This window comes from Haliotis rubra, unplaced genomic scaffold (genome assembly GCF_003918875.1).
Source record: "Haliotis rubra isolate DU_JTF1 unplaced genomic scaffold, ASM391887v1 Scf313, whole genome shotgun sequence".
NCBI classification, from domain to species: Eukaryota; Metazoa; Mollusca; class Gastropoda; order Lepetellida; family Haliotidae; genus Haliotis; species Haliotis rubra.
In genome coordinates this window covers 775,001-796,678 of record NW_025766984.1, presented here as the reverse complement: position 1 = coordinate 796,678, position 21,678 = coordinate 775,001, and the positions used below count along the sequence as shown (strand labels likewise).

The window sequence follows — 21,678 nt, the reverse complement described above, 5'->3', positions numbered from 1 at the left end:
TATGAAATATTAAAGTCATGTGTATACATCCTTCTACCTGATGTAACCCGTGAAGATTCGGGTTAGAATTGATCTTCAGTAACCCGCGCTTGTCGTATGAGGCGACAAAAAGGATCGCGTGGTCAGGCTCGCTGACTTGATTGACACATGTCATCGTATTCCAATTGCGTAGATCGATGCCCATGCTGTTGATCACTGGATTGTCTGGACCAGACACGATTATATACAGACTGTCGCCATGTAGCTGGAAAATTGCTGAGTGTGGCGTAAAACAAAACTCACTCACTCATTTTACCTGATGTACATCAGTATACCCAACGCATGATACATTTCTGCATGATACATTACAGTACCTGATATATGGTACATGACTATGTATGATACGTGACTGTACCTTATGTATGGTACATTTGCAGCAACATGGTACTTGGCTCCGGGGTCAAAGTCCTCCTCCGAGCGGGCGACGGGTGGAGCTATCCCCTGGTACTTGCATCTGAAACGTATCGGTTTATCAGGTGATAATGAAACACATTGCATGATCAGGCCTTGGACTTATACAAATATAAGGTTTATGGTGTTTCTTCAACGTCAGCGGGGCGGTGGTGTTAGTGTTAAAGCGTTGGCTCGTTCTTCAACGTCAGTGTGAAGTATGGTATCCCCCGCCGTGATATTCTGGAATATTGCAAGTAAAACCGAACTCAGTCAGTCAGTCAGTCTTTGTTGTAGCCTAGAGGTTAAAGCGTTCTGTCACGGTGGCGTCGAATCCCCACTGAAGATCCCCGCCGTGATACTGGAATATTGCTAAAACCGCCATTGGTCAACGTCAGCAGTATTCACCTCAAGTCCGACCACGGCAGGTGGCGGCTAAACACAGGCGCCATTTCAATCTAGCCGAACAAGGCGAGGGCAGTCTTCATCAAGAAGTTTAAGTCACTCTCTGCAAAACAATATAATGTTTACAAGTTGTTTACAATAGGATGTTTCATTGTTTACAGTAGGATGATCATGTGTTACCTCTAACCCCGATCTCGGAACAGTTCATGCCCTTATACATAGATCATACCCATGAAGATCCGGGTTAGAATTGATCTTCTGTAACCCATGTTAGAGGCGACTAACGGGATCGGGTGGTCAGGCTCGCTGACCTGGTTGACACATGCCATCGTATCCCAATTGCGTAGATCGATGCTGACGCTATTGATCTGGTCCAGATTCGATTATTTACAGACCGACGCAAAATAGCTGGAACATTGCTTGGTGCGGCGTTAAACAACAATCAATTAATCTACATAGATCAGATATTCTCTGTAACAATATCAGCGCCCATAAAATCCTGTACGTCAGTCAATATTACGCGGTCAGGTTGCAGAGTGGTTGGACTGGTGGCTTGTCACACTGTCGATTCCCTGGAACAATGTTAACCCGTAGAGATGCCACAGACGCAAAGCTACAGGAGATCGCCTTGTGTCCAGCTTAGATTCATATATTTTGTTCTTTAACACCGTACTCATCGATAGTCCTATTATATCACTGCAGCCACTAAATAATCCAGTTTGGACCAGACAAAACCAGTTATTGGCGGTACGAACATTGTCTGGGTTCGATGTCATGCAGTCTACCAATTCTCAGAACCACCCAGTTCATTCAATCGCCTGACAAACGTAATTTGTTTTGGGTTATCTTGCATCTCCAGGGTGTAGCTGCATAGCCACTGTACTGTGTACGCTAGAAGGTGTTTCTCCACCTTATATGCATCATGGACTCACCGTCGTCCTCAGGTCCAGGAGCCAACAGGTCAACTCGTCTCAGGTGCTTCGGTGTGGATGCAGACAAAGCCATTGTGTCCCCGATAGCCTCGTGGAATCCTGCCATTATAAGCGAAACTCGTTTGTTTTCACCCCTAGTCAATACATTTAACATTTGTTCTCTGATACACAAAACAACACAAATAAACTTTACGTTTAGAATTAACCAACGATATTTAAAGAACGAAATCTGAAAGTTTCTACCATGATTGGCTCCCCCTCTGAAGATCCACGGCTGGCCTCTATACTGGAGATAGTACTCGATGTGCCCCATCTCGTGGTGGATGGTGATCAGGTCCTCCATGGTGATGTCAGTGCACATTTTGATTCTAGTGTACAGATACTACACTCGTTAAACTCTCAAACATTTAGAGCAGTATCCCAATTAACTGCACAAAATGCAATTGACTCATGTGAGGCCATATTTCTCTGTAACTTGATTCAGAGATCCGCCGTTTATATCTATCTCTCAAATGTGAAATAACAAAACGTTTTAAACATATACTCTTCTTACGACAAAAAACTGCAAACATATCAAAGTAATCATTCGCAATAACTCGATGTTAGAACACATACTTCACCTTGGTAAAAATTGTTCATCTTTGTACCACAGATTCTACAAACCAATTACAACCGAGCCTGCAAAATCCATAAATCTATTCATAAAATGCAGATTCTGTATAGGAAACCAAGGCAGCACCTAAAGTCCTTGGTGTTGCTCATGTCCCAGGCGGAGGCGTAGCACACCACGTCCCTCCCATCCTTCGGCTTCTCCAGCATGGAATTGTCCCAGAACGTCTGCGGCATCGGGGTGAGGCCAATAGACTTGTAGAAATCCTCAGCAGTTTTGAACATGTCTATGGTCTTGAAGTTCTGGATTGGAGAACATTTTATTGTGATTTGTAAGGTGAGTTTGGTTTTAAGGCCGTTGTTTATACAATCATAGTTGTAACTCTGGTTGTTTGTTGTTGTTTGTTGTTTAACGCCGCACTCAGCAATATTCAAGCTACATGGTGGCGGGCTGTAACTAATAGAGTCTGGACCAGACAATCCAGTGATCAACAGCATGAATATCGATCTACGCAATTAGGATACTATGATATGTGCCAACCAAGTCAGCGAGTCTGACCACCCGAGCCCCTTAGTCACCTCTTACGACAAGCCTGACTCAGGAGGAGCAGGTGTATGGTGGTGACAAACTAATAATCAGGACGAATCTGGAACATGAGTCCACGACCATGGGTTTCTTTTCATGCGTAAAGGCGGAACTCACAAAGACTGAGCCAATCGTAGCACCATGTCCTCAAGAATTATTTTACAAATACATACAAAATGGTGAAAATGTAAAGAAACTTCAATATCTTCACTTTGAAGAGTACTTGTTACCGGAACTCACTGATGTGTCCATAAAACTGAGTACTAGCCAGACACAGCTGTGGTTGTAAGGTTGGACACACAATCACTCCAGTTGCATTGTAGCTACCTCAACCTATTCAGTCAGTCGCTAAACGCATAGGGGTGCTGGGCAGAATAGGATTCGAGCGTCAATCAACTGGCATTTACTGAGTATACAACAAGATGTGACTCTGAATGTGAAACTAAGTCCTACAAGATCCTCGCCTCACCTTGGCCTTGAGGGTAGGAGTGATGTCTACACTCTGCTTGTGTTTGAAGGGCTGCAGCAGGTCGAACAGATCCTCCCACTCCTGGGCCCAGATGTTACCTGTAATATAAACACCTGTAGATCTAGTGCCTGAAAACGTATTGGTCATGTAGACTTCTGCCGCTTGTGCACGCTTATTCATATACATGTAATGCATATGTCAAACTGAATGATACTGGTAATGTCACATGCTAAAGGATTCATCTTTTTGACATACAATCAACTAAATAAGGATATCGAGCAATACACAAAGGATATAAGAAAACTTTTAATAAGTTTCAATAATATGTTTGCCACGACACCAGTATTTTATCATCCGGTTGATACTTACTCAAGAAGCCTCGATACATATACTGGACAAAAATAGTTAGGGATATATGTAAATTTTGAAAATATTAATAATGATCTATTTATTCATTGATACACTGATAACATATCAATCATAAAAATACCAATATCCCTAACTTATTTTGTCCAGAATAGATGAATGATACTTGATGAATTTTGCAATATTTTCCATTACAATCAGATAAGCTAGCTGCGCGACCCATTCTTCAACCAATGTCTCAGTGACAAATCACCCTCATAAAAATGCCCTAACCTACCTAATAGATGGGCCGGTATGTGTCCTGTGACAGGGAATTTGTCTTTGCCGTAAATCTTCTTCAGTTCCCTCCTGACGTATGTGTGTAGTCCCTGGTACAGCGGTTTGAGCTGGTCGAGGAGCTTCTCCAGGTCCTGCTGGAAGGTGGGGGTCTCGTACGACGACCGCCAGTACTCCCCTGTGTCATTATAGCCTGGCAAATACGGAATGAATGACCGCAATGAACACTGTTCTAGTTATATCACGGGGAGGTTGAAAACACGCCTAGAGCTGGAAAATCATCACGACAATCACTAAAGAACTGTTACTCCTTTTCCAAATAAGTGACAACTGTTATAATTAAAAGAAATATATTTAATGGAGCTGACTCTCAAAAGTGTTTACATGGGATGCTATATGATATTATTTTATATAGCTATGTTTCTTTCATAAATTGAATAGTTAGCTAATATCGTAATCAGTTGAACGAGCAATTGATTTCCAAAATATAACATGGGTGCATCGTGTTAGGATAACTAAAGAAATCAACAAACGATTGATACTCAGAGGGACCTAAAATCCATTTATACTAACAAGGCAGTGTGGAAGTAAGGTTGGTATCAGCTCCTGGCCTCAAATTTCCTTGTAGTGAAAGGAGTCTATAACTAATACAGAAGTATTTACCAAGCTCTCGGACGCCCTCGTTGCTGAGATCCACCAGCTGGGTGTACAGCGTTTTCATCTTCTTGCCTGTGACGTCACGCCACTGCTTCCAGATGGCTTGCAACTCGTAATAGTCACGTGAGTTTGCAAACTTCCGGGCGATTCCTGACAAACAAAAACTGATACCTAAACATTCGTCAACAGATCCAAGTCTGTTAATAGGATACCTAGATGTGGTTATACTTTCGCTGATCTAATGGGAAAGATATCCCTTTGAAAGAGCTCACCGGGTTCCAGATCGAGACAGTCATCTGGTCGAGTCTTGTTGAGGCACACCTTGCCCTTGCTGAATATACCCTCCATGTCAGCCTGGACTTCACTCAGCTGCAACACAGAGAATGGCGATATGTAACGCTGCAACTGGGAAAGTCATCGTCAATACGTTATGGATGTGTATCTACTTCTCTCCTCAATCAAATGTGAATGCATTCGGCCTCCAAGCAATGGTCTATGTTAATTGTTCGATCGAGTGGTCATTGTCTTTAACTGGGCTGATGCATCTCATCGTATCCCGGTTGCATAGATCGATGATGTTATGTCAGTCACTGGATCGTCTGGTCTACATTCGAGTATTTACAGGCCGGCGAAGCGTTCACCAAAGGCCGATACACGGTGTTGTTGTGACTACATCTTGTAGTGAATTTTTACCGAACATCAATCAGGAAAGACAAATGTGCCCAATTCAGTGTAGACAACGCACTATTGAAGCAATGTGTTGAACAGATGATCTGTGGCACACTTGCATGGGACATTTTGGCGTTTGTGCCAGGTGATTTGAGTGTCCATTTGAAGGAACACTCGCTGATGTACCTGGAACTACCGCATGGCTTGAATCGTTGGTTAAACTATGTATGTAGCTGGTGTAATGCAGAGTATACACATCCGTGAAGTAATCGAGATGCACTTGATGTACTTTCTCGTCTGTAAACTTGACTAGACCCCGTTTTTGAAAGTATGGAAAATCTTGTTTATATAGGTGTCTTGTAGTACAGCCTCACGGCCAACCAATGTTTGCCCTTAACCCTGAAAAGCTGCAGGCTCTAAGGACCAAGAACCATAAAATGTTGTGGGTCCTCATCAGAATGTGTAGACCCTATATTTTAATATGGAAATAATACTTATAGTTATTGGGGATGAAAAGTTGTTGGCCATAAGGACCTGCAGAAAACAAAGCTTTGGGTCCGAGTGGTTTTCAGTCGGCTTCGGGCCATTGGACCGACGTTAATTTCAAACGCTGTGGCCACCTACTCTCCGAGTCACCTGCGTTTGAGGAGATCCGCATAACATTCATTCATGGAGAAAGGCAAATTAAATGAGTTATTACAGGTCAAAATTGATTTCTTAGTGTACACAACGCGCTAATGCATTTGGGACATTTCAAACAATCTGTTATATTAAAGCATGCATACTTTCTCCTTGTCCCAAGACTGTCAGAAGAGTACCTTTTTAATCTTCTTCTCGTCTTTGAGTGCGTCTGTTCCGATGTCTCTGATCATGCTGAGTTGCCTGGCTATGGTAGTGTTGTGTATGCTGGAGAGGTTGTATGTGTTGGCGATTCCGGCCGCCTCCTTGGTGAACTGGGAGCCCTTCACCTGCCTCCACCTGCAACATCGATTCGTCGGCCGCCTTACCAAAACCTATGAGTGAACGTTGAAGGATCGCGGCCCTGTTCGACAAGCAGATGGTGAATTCCTGCCTCCCGATACTGTCGAACTGCTCAGAAAGAGTGAACATCAAGACAAAGAGTACCTGGCCAACTTCGAAACAGGATTCAATACGTCCATAGTTTTCTGGCATACCTCAGCGGGTAGAACGTGGTTAACTTTGGCGAACACCTGGCGTCAGGCTGATAAATTCATGGGCTTTATTCCGCCCTCTGGAATCAGCAAATATCAAATATTTCTATGGGATGGGGTTCGAAGACCTAGTTATGTATTGCTTATCAATGACAATGACTTTTTAATTTGACTCCAGCCCCTTATTAGGTTTCTAAGAGAAGCATGGGATACGTGGATGCTTTTATATCCAGAAGCCCCGTTGCAAACTAGTGTAGCAACAGCAGGCTTCAGTTTGTGTCTACTGACCCTCCGGTCCTGGTTGTAGTCTGTGAGGTTTGTGTTGTATGTCCAGTCAGCCAGGGCGACCTCGTGCTGCACCACCTGCACGTGGTCGTTGTACGTCTTCAGCCACGCCTCCACATCCAGGCCTTCATTCACAGGGCAGTGTTCAGTCCAACTAACGTTATCATTGCCATTCTGAACTTTTAGCCAATCAGAGAGCGGCTTAAAATACTCCTTCAGTGCGCTCACATTCATCTTGTCTTGGCCTGTCAATTGGGTCATAACGTCCGGCCATGGTGTAGACGACCCAAGACTTAAAGCATTCCTGGAATATGAACGATAAGTATTGAACCGGACAATTCCTGGTAAATAACTGACAGAAACCATCTGATGGGCGCAGTGTTTAGAGTTTAGATACGCTATATATGTCAAGCAATTGTGAATGTAATATAGATAAATACGTGTTCTTTTGATATCAAAAATATAAGCATGGGTTGCTGAAAGTTTAAAACTCCGAGTTTTGCCGATGAATTTAAAACTTTCATTGATGAGCAACAATCATTCTTCTTACTACTTCAGTCTGTAATCAGTAATAGTCAGTCTTATTGTCAACATATCAGCTAGCCAGTTTCATTGGCAGAGTGATTTGTGATGTCATTGTACCACATTGCGTCACAGTGGTCTGAAATGTGATGTCATTGTATTGTGGTCATATCTCCAGGGGGATGTCCCTTGATCCCACCGAAGCGATATCCCCTGTGGATACGAGTACTGGACGACATAATCCATCGCTATCAGTCACATTGCTGTACGTCACCAGAACGTAATTTCAAACTAGAAATTGGGGAGTATGCTATTTCAGCGTCTCATGACACCCACAGATTAAAAAGTTTTACAGTTAGAACTATGATGAAAATCCGAAAAACGTTGCACGGACAAATGTACGGCAGAACAAGAAGAAAGAGAAGCGACATTATAGTAAATAGCTGTAAGTGGCTGGCTTTAGTTCATGCTGATACTTCCAGCACTATACAACAATCTTCTCCTAATTCAATTATAAGTCAACTAAGGCTACCTGAGCTTTGTACCAGCGGCCGTGGAATTGTAGATGTCGCACTTGTGTAGCGGGCCCGTGTGGTTGGCTGCCTGGCACAGCGCCTGGTGGAACTGGAACTGGATGACGAAACTCACGAAGTATCTGAACAACAGAAAAATATTTTTTTTCAGTTCTTCGTTGTTGAAGGCTGCACTTCAACAGATCATATCAGAGAGGCACTAGCGTAGTAACCGCTGGTCGTGGGTTTAAACCAAAATTGGCAGAGAGTATGTTAAAGTGTCCGTCAACTTGTAAACATAACTGGTATAATATAAATACTTTCACAGCGGCTTTAAACTCACCTCACATACTTACGTTTGTATGACGAACAGCTAACTGTAAATACATTCATTGATTTATTGATCGTTCGATTGACTGATCGGTTGATTAATCTAGATTTATTTAATGGATTAATTTGATTTAATGATTTATATTTGCTGTTATATTTATTCTGTTATCCATCTATTTATCAGTTATTTACTTACCTTATTCTATTAGTTGACCTGATGCACGATGCATCTACGTTATGATGTTGTCAGTTATCTAGTATCTTACACCCACGTATCTACATATCTATACATCCAACAACAAAATAACTCCACACACATCGCCACACTACTTAACTACCCACCTACACTACACGCAACTTGTGTTTCTCCACATAAAACATATTTCTATTATTATGGAAAGGGTTTTTGGCACTTTTATTTTCAGGAATAGTCTCTCGACAAGTGTTTGACACACACACTGGCTGACTGGACAAGGCAACCCTGCTGTCCCTTACCTTATATATGGCACATTGTTTGATACGTGGAACTTTGCCCCCGGATCAAAGTCGTACTCGGTACGTGGAAGGGGCGGAGCGATGCCCTGGTACTTGCATCTGTAATTGATACAATGTGTCAAATCTCGTTTATTCCAGTACTGAAGAGGCCACAGGCCCATGGTAGAAAGTCAGATACCAATAATGCCATACAATCACAGTGTTTGCGATGGGCTATTTACTATATACAAAATCATGGTGATGTACATACCAAGTTTGCGAATATTACTTGCGAATTATTAGTGTTCATTAACAAATTAAATTGACATGTATGTAATATTGCGGTAGGTATTTTGTCCTTAAATCAGTGAAGTAAGTACAAACAAAAAGTGGAACTCATCTTCAAATACATTTAATGTTACAAAATGGAATATTATACTATCTACCCTTCTCGATCCTAAGGTCATGTGAAGAACTTCTAGATCAGGGTAATGAGTTTTCTGAGATTAATAGCATTGAGGTATTGCTCGGTATCTAAAACAGATATAAAGTACTGAAAAATGTGAATTTGGGCGACTGTATTGAAGATGAATTCAGGGTCTGATTGTACATATATTTTAAACTTTGTGATACAGCATTATGAAACGACATCGCGCAAGTAATCTTTTGTGACTACAAAGTGTCCAGATTTAAATATACTGATTTTTTCATACATATATTGACAAGTTCAAAAACATTAAATATATGCTGATGAAAGAGGGCCTTTGGTTATTAGAAGATAAAAAATCGACTTATGATGTATTGATGTATTAAAAGACCCTTATCAATATGTAGGCCACACCTTCCCATCCAGTAATTATCGACAATACATGTAACTGTGACGCAGATTTTCGACGTTACATTTTCAACATTGTCAAAGGATCGCACATTCTCTTCTTCCCAGTAGTAACGCTTGAGAATCCCACCTGAGATCCCACCAGTCACGGTTGTATCTACTGGGAGGCGTGTCCCCGCTAAACACATTCCATCGCCACTGGTCAATCAGATAGCCGAACGGAAGAAACGCGATCTTCTCCAAGGCCATTTTCATCAGGAAATTAATGTCGGTTTCTGAAATATAAGGTTTAACAGTCATATCAAAAGCTATCGACGCGAACCAGTCTGACATGAAGCTGGCAGTGTGTTATCTGACTGAAGACTGTTAGTGAGTGAGTGAGTGAGTCGGGATTTACGCCGCTTTTAGGGATGTTCCAGCAGTATCACGGCTGGGCCGGGGACACCAGGAATGAACCTCACATATTGTACCCTTGTAGTGAATAGAAGACGGGCCTTAGGCGTGACGAGCTAACGCTTTAACCACAAGGCTACCCCACCGGCCCGACTGGGGACTGTAGAACGAAGACGGTATAGACAGTCCGATTACTGTAAATCATGAAATTAATGCGAGCATTTTATTAATGCGAAAAATGCGTCTGTACTCTTCTCGCATTATTATAATGACGCATTTCAGTCTGACCATGTCTATCACATGAACGATTATCATTATAGGTATAGCATCTCACCATTATCGTCCTCTCCCGCCTCCAGCAGACCTATTTTGCGAAGGTGGGCAGGGGTAGTCGCCGACAGAGCCATGGTATCACCGATAGCCTCGTGAAAACCTGCAATAACATACCAAATGATAGAAAGGAATTAATACATTGATTCACTGATTCCGTGGGTGAGTGAGTGAGAGTGAGTGGGCGTATTCGTGGCATTTGGGTTACAAATGGATGAAATCAACGGAGAACTCATAATGTAAACGATCATCAAGAAATGGGTATCACATACACACATACGGAATGAGAACAACAGTCTAACAATATACAAAGGTCTGACACACCGTCACTAAAATGATTTTCGCCTCTGTTACATACTGTTAATTATAAGGACAGAGATTTAACACCCTGTTACCGGTGATGAAGGACAGGGATTTTACACCCTGTTACTGGTGATGAAGGACAGGGATTTTACACCCTGTTACTGGTGATGAAGGACAGGGATTTTACACCCTGTTACTGGTGATGAAGGACATGGATTTTATACCCTGTTACTGGTGATGTAGGACAAGGATTTTACACCCTGTTACTGGTGATGAAGGACAGGGATTTTACACCCTGTTACTGGTGATGAAGGACAGATATTTTACACCCTGTTACTAGTGATGAAGGATAGATATTTTACACCCTGTTACTAGGTATGAAGGACAGAGATTTTATACCCTATTACTGGTGATGTAGGACAAGGATGTTACACCCTGTTACTGGTGATGAAGGACAGGGATTTTACACCCTGTTACTGGTGATGAAGGACAGGGATTTTACACCCTGTTACTGGTGATGAAGGACAGGGATTTTACACCCTGTTACTTGTGATGAAGGACAGAGATTTTACACCCTGTTACTGGTGATGAAGGACAGATCTTTTAAACCCTGTTACTTGTGATGAAGGATAGATGTTTTGCACCCCGTTACTGGTGATGAAGGACAGGGATTTTACACCCTGTTACTAGTGATGAAGGATATATATTTTACACCCTGTTACTAGTGATGAAGAACGAAGATTGTACAAACCATTGCTGTTGATCCAGGACAGAAATGTAACACATGGTCTCTGATGACAGTAGACAGAGAGACAACTGACCTGGGTTAGCTCCATCCCTGTACACCTCTGGCTGATGTCTGTACAGCAGGAAGTACTCTATGTGCCCCATCTCGTGGTGGATGGTGATCAGGTCCTCCATGTTGATGTCCGTACACATTTTGATTCTGAAAAGCAGTTGTATAACATTCCTCACATTCAAACGTTTTTTTACATACTTTCATCTGCCATAGGGTGTATATTGTAGTAAAATTCTAATACATGTAATTAGATATGGCAGTTGACGGAGGCGCCCGTATAATTATGATCTTGGTGTCGACTTTGCATTAGAGTCACCTCCCTTGATTGGTTATGTTGACACTTGGCTTTACGTGGTTACTCTTTGTGGGAGGATTGCTGTATGGGCATGACAGGAAGTCGATTCAAGGCTTTCTACAACGACTGGCTTTGTGTCATTCTATTTGTCCAGCACGGACGTGATAACTATCGCAAAACATCGACATTTCTGCCTGTTTAAACTAAATTACGGTTTTCAAAACGTGTCTCATTTAAGTTTATCAGCTGTGTTATATACCGGTCAGTTTGTTGATTTTGCCGAGGTTCAGGGTTAACCTCCGCAGTTCAGTTTTGGCATCAACACGTAACACGTCATATATACGATGTTCTCTCTTTATTGCACAAAAGTGCACGTACACAGACAAATGGCTAATTCATTTTGAGCATTTATGTGTAGTTAGTCAGTATGGTTTTACGCCGCGTTTACCAGTGTTCCATCAGTCTCTCGGCGGGTGACACCAGAAGTAGGCTTCACACCCTGTACCCATTAGTGAATCGAACACAGGCCATCAGCGTGACGAGCTAACGCTTTAATCACTAGGCTACCCCACTGCCTTGCGTTCATGTGTCACTTGAAATATGCTTAGGGCGGTGGGGTAGCCTAGTGGTTAAAGCGTTGGCTCGTCACGCCGAAGACCCGGGTTCGATTCCCCACATGGGCACAATGTGTTAAGCCCATTTCTGGTGTCCCCCGCCGTGATATTGCTGGAATATTGCAAAAAGAGGCGTAAAACTAAACTCAGTCAGTCAGTCAGTGAAATATGCTTAAGCTTTTGCATGTTAATCGTCAGCGATATAATGTAACACACACATACACACACACACATTCAGACACATGTAATCAGTCTACACACACCTGTAATCCTTTGCGTCATAGAAGTCCCAAGCCGAGGCGTGACAGATGACCTTGCGACCATCAGTGGGCTTCTTCAGCATAGAGTTTTTCCAGAAAGTGTCCGGCATCGCCTCCAGCCCCAGGGACTTGTAGAACCCCTCCGCCGTCTTGAACATCTTCTCCACAGTGTACTGATGTAATGATGTAAAGGTTTCACAAAATAGTGAACACAGCATATCGCGGGATTTGGCAAAACTGGGAAAATAATATATTTTAACTAAACTAAAAATAACAATACTAAATAGACTAAGCTTTGATTCCATCCAGGGGATTGGCGGCAGAGGGGGTACAGACGTTACAACAAAAAACTGTTACCTTTATGAATATATGACGATGTTTCTGAGAGTATAATATGTATTTGTGTAAGATGCAAAGCTCATCCTGTATTTGCAAAAGGTCTCGTTGTTTGGAAACCAGAAGGTACCTACGTATTCCATCAAAAGACATAAGGCAGTGATTTACATCAAGCAAAGTAATGTTCACTCATGGTGATTCCTGTTTGAAGCTGTATCAACCCATCTTACATCTTGTTTCAGTTTGTCAGTGACGTCGACCATGGGCTTGTTTTTGAAAGGAACGACGATATCAAAGATGTTGTTCCATTGCTGCGCCCACATGTTACCTTAGGAGAAACAGTACAGCGATAATAAGATAATTAAAACTAATTGTAGTCAAAGATAATAAAATAATTACAACTAATGGTTATAAGTTAATTATTATTTAATGTGAATGACAAGTCTTTATGGATGATCAACTTCTTTATTGTGCAATAGAGACATTTCGGTATAGATACTTATACCAGTTTCAAGCCTGAAAACGATATACGTATCTATACCGAAACAAACCCCTCAAACAGTATGTATATCTAACTGTCGGTCAGTTCTATTGGCAAACATATCACCTCCTTCGGTGTGTAAATACTTCTCCGAACGTCAGACAAAAGATAAATATAGTTGGTGGAGGCTTGAGTTCAAAGCAACTTTTGTGTTGTGTTGAGTAGGTCGGCCCTCACCTAGAAGGTGAGCTGGGATGTGTCCAGTGGGCGGAAAGATGTCCTTGCCGTACACCCCTATGAGTTGTCGCCTGATGTAGGCGTGCAGCTGCTGGTACAGAGGCTGCAGCTCGTCCAGGAGCTCCTCCAGGTCGGACTTGAATGTTGAGGACTCGTACCACGACCGCCAGTACTCGCCTGTGTCATTATCACCTGGGGAGGTACAGGCATTCATATAAAGGAAATAGTGAGTTATTCGTAGGTGGCATCTTATGTGGTATTTTATCACACTAGAAACATAAATGTCGTATTGTGATTGGATGAGACGTATTTTCTTTTTATTGCTACCGCTAACATGAAGTATATTTCTTATATTCCCTTATCGAATTGCCGAGCTGCTGGCACTAAATTTGGCAACATACCAACCGCAATTTTGTATCTCAAAGTTACGACGCACTTCTCCGCTTATTTACGATATATTCCGACTGAAATAGATGTGGGGGAATAACTTTAAGTTACATTTCTGTCATTTGCTATTATGCGATGACTGTGACAAATGAAGTGGATAAATGCCTGACCATGGTACTCTCGACGCAAATCATGTACCTGCAATATATACTAGTTAAAGTTAAGATCAATTCGATGTCCACTAGCCCCTTCGGTGACTTGGGTTGATGTTGCCTTCGAATAGACATGTTGGCCAACAACCCATGACCCCCTCGAGCCGTTCAACGGCTCTTTAGGTGTACAATGATAACATCTTTAAGAAGACACAAGTGTAGACTTTTCTAGCGGTGTAACAGCCAGTGATTGGGCGATGTATTACACATCCTTTAATAGTGCACCTGCAATACAACGAACGACTCAACAATGGGATTTTCACCGAGCGCCTTTGAGAGCTTTCGATGGGTCTAATGCATGACGAGCGAACATTGCAGCCACTAGATGTCTCCATTTGCCCCGGAATGTAACAGCGATATAATAATAACGGACGAAGTAGTATACAAGTGCTTTTTGGTCAGCTGGAAATTTTATAGTTGCGGCAAACTCTGAAATGCTGGTATTAATGCTGTACAAATAACTGATATCTAGCATTTTACTTTCTTACATATGCATGTTTGGGACAGGTTATCATAACAGCTTCTAAAACTTTTAGATCATTGACTTCCAGCTGGCCAATACAGACCCTTTGGGATACATTCTACTTTATGAGATTAAAAATATATGCCAGTATCTTTTCCCAAGCATGTTCCCCATCCCCATATCGCGCCCAGCCCACACCCGTCACTGTTACTCAGAAATATCTACCCATATCTCGGACTCCCTCGTTGCTGAGTGTGACGAGTTGGGTATAGAGATCCCTCATCTTGGGTCCCGTGGCGTACCTCCACCCCCACCAGGCGTTCAGGAGCTCCGTGCTGTTCCGGCTGCTGGCCATCACACGTGTCAGACCTGCCATGCAATAGTGGCATGAAACAATATGTTGACAGGCGTGAGTCATGACGGTAGGCACAGAAAGAGGATTCACGAGTGGTATTCATAAACATATCAGGGAATTGCTGGGCTATCTCGAGGAACGAAATTATCAATCGTTTATCAAGTGTGTCCATTTCTCTTCTGTTATAATTCATATTATTATCCTTGGATCAATCGCTTCTACGGGTTTGGCGTTCTGTCTCCACATCTCTAATAAACCACGTCGCACATGGTTTTATTTGCACATTGGTGCAATTTAATTGTAAATCGTGTCATTCGAATCGAACTTACAACAAAGCTATGGTAACGTCAGGGGTCCTCGGCTTCATCAGAAAGGCGATACCATACACTGGGATGTCGAGTATGGTCTTGGTTTGGTTGTTGTCAGCAATAGTCAAGCTACATGGCGGCGGTGTATTTATAATCGAATCTAGACCACACAATCCAGTGATCAACAACATGAGTATCGATCTACGCAACTGGGATACGATGACATGTGTCAGCCAAACCAGCGAGCCTGACCACCCGATCCCGTTAGTCGTCTCTTACGACAAGCATGGGTTACTGAAGACCAATTCGAACCCGGATCTTCACGGGTCTGTCGAGTATGGGATTGTTCCCATAGTAAAATGAGCTACGAAGTATGGACCTCCCAGACAGCCTTTTCATTTTATTTAATTCCTTTAACATGCTCATAAAATACTAACGGAATTTGGGAGCTAGACGTGGGGGACATGAAGACAACGAACTACTGACCTGGTTCGAGATCGAGGCAGTTCCCGGAAGTGGGACAATACTGGGCGGTGCTGTAGATACTCTCTAACTGGGAGGTCACTTCACTCATCTGTAAAGTAAAACAACCTATCTTTTTGTCGGTGGAAATAAGATTTGACATTCTTCACGAATTTGTCGGTGGAAACAAGATTCGATGTTCTTCAGAGCGAGTTATCCTTCTCGAATTGAAACGAAGAGTGAAGTAAGTTCACACTCGAAATTACACACTATCATGATATGTCTGTTTTATTCCTTGTTGTTTTCATTTATATTAGAATCCACATTAAAAAAACCTGTTTCTTGTTTGTTTGCACTCTTATTTATGACAATACACTGTCAGCTATGACTCAATAGACATCGTCAGCAATGACCGTAAATAAAGTAATTCCTCACCTTCTTGACTTTCTGAGGATCTTTCAGTGCAGAAGGCCCAATGTTTGTAATCTTCTGGAACTGGCGGTAAATATCTGAGTGTGCAAAGTTTCTCCACGCGTATGTATCGGCCTCCTCAAAGGCAGACTTCGAAAAATTCGCCAGCGCCACTTGCAAGTCAACCTTTAGATGAACAACACATGCCATGACAATATCAAGAGAGAACACAATAATTATTAGTCCTAGGCATCACTTCAGAAAACTCTCAGCTCAAGGTAAGTTTGTGTTCAAGTATAGGAGTTACGATCAGCTTAGCGCAAAGGTCGTTTTGTGAAACAGGACCCAGGATTCTGGTAGCATATGTAATGTACTGATAAAAAACGAGATATGCAGTTTGTTATGCCTTAACTTATGCTAATGTCTAACAGTAAACTACATCTAGTGAATCCAAAGATTGAGGTTATTTCTGTCTCACAATAAGTTTTGGTGGACAGTAACCTCCTTATATGCAACACAGGTGGTCCAAAGGTTCGCTGTTCACGTCGAAGGCACGGGTTCGATTCCCATATCTGCTGTCCAGGGCTGTGATATTGCAGGAATATTGTTTAAAGCGGCGGAAAATCTAACTCACTCACACAGCAATACGTACTAGGTGTGCCATGGTGGCTTTTGAGATGTCGGTGTTGTAACTCCACTCAGCCAGAGCTTCAGCATTCATCGCGTCGCCGTAGTCTTTATCATACCGCTGCAGAAACTCATTGGCTTGAGTGTAGTTTGTGTTGCCCGCACCGTCAGCTTGTAGCACACATAATACCATAGGTGCCAACACCACCAATACAGTCCTAACACTAGGTCCCATGGTGGCACAGCTAGAGTCTCAGGATCCGATCTACTCAATATCAGGCATCCGACAATAAGATCATATATTCAGTGAAATATGAACTGGAAAACTAGATGTAAAGTAAGAAATAGTGGTGCGTTCCTTTCACATTTCGTGACAATACTGTTGATGAACTTCAGAGTCTGCCTCTGTCAAACAGTCGGTACAAAAACACAGCTATACACGAGCACTGACGAACAGAACGGAGAGATTCAACGGAAGGGAGCAGTAGGCACAACACAACCTGTCCAACTAAGAGGAATCCACGCTCTCAGCTTCAGCGTAGAGATTTCAGACTGGAAGGCTATTGGCTACCCAGATCACGTGATGTACCCGTGTGGTACTCGTTAAGTTAAATGCATGCCAAACACAGAACAAAAAAAATCCCTCGACTGAAACGATTAAAGTATCCAGGAGTGATCCGTGGTATATAATCGTCTTCAAAGTTAGAGATCCCTTGATGAGACAAAGATGGTCCTGGACAGTAATGATGGCATTTGCCTGTTTACCATCAGGTCGAGGTGTCCATGAAGCAACGTTTGGTGGAGGTTATACACAGGTCAACGACAGCATTGCTGGGTGATATAGATGTTTAGATGATAACGGCAGTATAGTCGAGGTACAGCTGGACAACGTGTACAGTGTTGACATGAATAGTTTGATGACATCTGAGTGACGACTGGGGAAGAAAAGCAACAATGCCTCGATAGAATAATTCTAGCTCTAAAATACGTTTGATAGGGTTACAGTGATCCTGCTAATGAATATAGCATAATAACGGTTAAAGGAACATGATGATATCAACCATTCATCCCTTCCTGTATACCACACACACACAACAGGGATGAAGCTGTATTACATGACTAACAGGTTGCTTAGTAACAGACAATTGCTTGCCTGCGTGGTAATTTGTGAGGAGCAAGGACAGACACGTGTGTATTATTCCTGTTCAATCTTCTTAAACAAACATTTTAAACATACAAACGTGTACGGTCATACCGTAAATTTACTGTGGATATGCAGAACACGCATGTGCAGGAAACATGTCTGAGACAGATGCAGCAGACAAAGTTACAAGATACAGCAGAAACATTCAACAGACATATGCCATAGTAAAACGTAGCAGAAACAGTCAACAGACGTATACCATAATGAGATGCGGCAGAAACAGTCAACAGACATATACCATAATGAGATGCAGCTGAAACAGTCAACAGACATATGAATAATGAGATACAGCAGACACATTCAACAGACATATGCATAGTAAAATGTAGCAGAAACAGTCAACAGACATATGAATAATGAGATGCGGCAGAAACAGTCAACAGCGATGTGCAGTAAACAAATTCAACAGACGGACGCAAAAGGTCCACGTTTCAGATAGATACAGTAGACGGTTGCACTACACAGACACTACACAGACATATTCAACAGACGAAAGCTATAAACAGATTCAACAGATAGATAGATACTACAGACAGATGCAGTACACGGCCATAACAGATATATTCAGCAGAAACATACAACAGATTAGGGAACAACAGAATAGGTTCCAGCCCAAGTGAAACAAACACTTTCACCTTTCATGGCGTGCACGCCTCTGAGTAGAATGGCAAAGAAATGTTTCATATTTGTCATTTAATCTTTCCATCAACCAATATAAACTAAGATTTTGATGAAGTCCAATACCAATCTTTAATCGATGTAAAAGGTTTGTAAACATGAGAAAAATTGAAACTTGCAATGGCCAAGGTCAATGGTCAAGAAGTAGTTTTAAAACGTAGAAGTAGTCTGGGGCTGTTATCTAAAATATATGTAAATAAGATGCAATACGTGCACTCACCATATAAATAACACGCCGAAAAAACTTCTTTTTATGTCGATAAGCATTCCAGCAACTCCAGACCTTCGTGAATACATTGCACATATCAGGTACAGTCGGTCCTCATGTCAGAGAGAATCATATGACTCCCCACTTTCAGAACTACAGCAGTTAAGGCAACATTTAGAGGACATTTCTACACTTGTCGCACAGTGACTTAATTCTGTCTAATTTAGTGCCTGTTTTGTTTGCATGAAGGTGGGCTGATATCGCTCCACTGATGGCGCCCGTCACAAACACATGCATGGGCAAGTCAAGTACATAACTTATCTCTTCTTGGAACGATGTGTTTCTTTTCATTTGAAATGAATGTTCGTAATTTCAGGGAGAATTTTTTTATCCACAACTTCAGTAAACTCCTACTTTCCAAACCGCCACATAGTGTAGCAGTAGTAACAGTCAGGCACTGTCCTCACGTTGTTTATATTATTAACTTACAAAATTGGATTTACACATCACTCTCCATTACAAGGTGAATTATCCATAAGAAGTATGTATTACAGGAAGCACTGTCCATTACAAACGACCATCTGTGAAAAAAAAGCACCACGCATACAAGTATCACTCTCTTTTACAAGTAGAACAAGTATTGCAGACAGCAGTCAAATACAATGAGCACTATCCATTACATACAGAAGTATCCATTACAAGAAGCACTGTCATTACAGACACCTTATCAGACAGAAGCACCTTCGCAGGAAGCACTATCAATTATAAACAGAAATCCTTGCAGGAAGCACCATTGCAGGAAGAAGCACCCTATCAACTATAATTACAGACAGAAGTACCCCTTGCAGGAAGCACTGTCCATTACAGGAAGAAGCACCCTTCCAGGAAGCACTATCAATTACAGACAGAAGTACCCTTGCAAGAAGCACTATCAATTATAAACAGAAGCACCCTTGCAGGAAGCACTATCAATTATAAACAGAAGCACCCTTGCAGGAAGCACTGTCCACTACAGAAAGAAGTACCCTTGCAGGACACTCTATCAATTACAGACAGAATCACAGTCAGCGAGGTATGATACCAAGTATCCACGAAACGGTAAGCCTATCCTGCTCCACTGGTGCAACCCGCTATAAACACATACACGAGTATTTGCCCCATGTCAGATTAAATCGGTATTTATTATCACGTCACATCACAAACCATTTCTGACACAAATCTTGCCTTTTTAGCTACGCCTGATAAGGTAGAAATGTAGAACGTTCTCGAAAGTACTCCCTAAAAAGTGTCCTCATTTCTTAGCACGATGGGTTTTTTTCACATTTTACTGTTACCTGGATAGAATCATGCACAACTCTGCCACCCAGGACAGATAAAAACACACCTTGTTGATTAGTACAGTATCCAGGTGACACCCATCAGTTGTGTAGTGTTTACGATATATAGTTGCTTACATAGTGTGACCCCATTCACGTATAGTACCTTCAATAACTTATAAGTTCAAGGAAATGGCAGCTGGGCATGTGCGACCTTTCTGCATGTTACACTGACATGTCTTATCAAGATTGTGGCCTAATTCCTGTGAGAAGTATTTTAATGTCGACATCAATAGACCAATTTCTGATCCACTGCGGTTAGTACAGAATTAAAATAGTCGTGTAACGTTTCGTTTGTCTTGCACGACTGTCGTTAGATTGGTAATCCTTCTCTGGGTATAATCTATCTTTGAGCAAAGACTACTTATGATTGTGGAATGAGTTTTGCCGAATATATTTTCGGAATATTTCTCGTAATTGTGATAGCTTATAACTGTATCAATACAATAATATTCAATATTTGCATTTAGAATGAGGGATAGTGGTGTGTTTTTTAATACGACACGACAAATCATGTGTGATACATGCAGACGACACAATATGTACACGTGATGGTTCTGAATGCTGTATACATGTAGACGACACAATATGTACACGTGATGGTTCTGAACGCTGTATACATGCAGACGACACAATATGTACACGTGATGGTTCTGAACGCTGTATACATGCAGACGACACAATATGTACACGTGATGGTTCTGAATGCTGTATACATATGGACGAGACAATATGTACACGTGATGGTTCTGAATGCTGTATACATATAGACGAGACAATATGTACACGTGATGGTTCTGAATGCTGTATACATGCAGACGACACAATATGTACACGTGATGGTTCTGAATGCTGTATACATATAGACGAGACAATATGTACACGTGATGGTTCTGAATGCTGTATACATATAGACGAGACAATATGTACACGTGATGGTTCTGAATGCTGTATACATGCAGACGACACAATATGTACACGTGATGGTTCTGAATGCTGTATACATATAGACGAGACAATATGTACACGTGATGGTTCTGAATGCTGTATACATGCAGACGACACAATATGTACACGTGATGGTTCTGAATGCTGTATACATATAGACGAGACAATATGTACACGTGATGGTTCTGAATGCTGTATACATGCAGACGACACAATATGTACACGTGATGGTTCTGAATGCTGTATACATGCAGACGACACAATATGTACACGTGATGGTTCTGAACGCTGTATACATGCAGACGACACAATATGTACACGTGATGGTTCTGAACGCTGTATACATGCAGACGACACAATATGTGCACGTGATGGTTCTGAATGCTGTACGTATACATGCAGACGACACAATATGTACACGTGATGGTTCTGAGCGCTGTATATACGCAGATGACATGACATG

General features: G+C 41.9%; 1 protein-coding gene across 1 annotated transcript in view; it reads right to left on the bottom strand.

Moving 5' to 3' along the window:
• LOC124283353 overlaps positions 1-21,678 on the bottom strand; it is a 72,650-nt gene that overhangs the window by 46,194 nt on the left and 4,778 nt on the right. The window contains 24 exon segments of the mRNA XM_046719393.1: positions 395-493; positions 838-864; positions 898-937; positions 1,767-1,865; positions 2,010-2,134; positions 2,506-2,678; positions 3,431-3,528; positions 4,074-4,265; positions 4,736-4,879; positions 5,002-5,098; positions 6,224-6,376; positions 6,859-7,159; positions 7,910-8,032; positions 8,715-8,813; positions 9,659-9,803; positions 10,256-10,354; positions 11,376-11,500; positions 12,526-12,695; positions 13,089-13,186; positions 13,577-13,768; positions 14,864-15,007; positions 15,788-15,875; positions 16,199-16,360; positions 16,827-17,084. Of these exon segments, the coding sequence (XP_046575349.1) occupies positions 395-493; positions 838-864; positions 898-937; positions 1,767-1,865; positions 2,010-2,134; positions 2,506-2,678; positions 3,431-3,528; positions 4,074-4,265; positions 4,736-4,879; positions 5,002-5,098; positions 6,224-6,376; positions 6,859-7,159; positions 7,910-8,032; positions 8,715-8,813; positions 9,659-9,803; positions 10,256-10,354; positions 11,376-11,500; positions 12,526-12,695; positions 13,089-13,186; positions 13,577-13,768; positions 14,864-15,007; positions 15,788-15,875; positions 16,199-16,360; positions 16,827-17,036 (3,203 nt within the window). The 5' untranslated portion in view covers positions 17,037-17,084.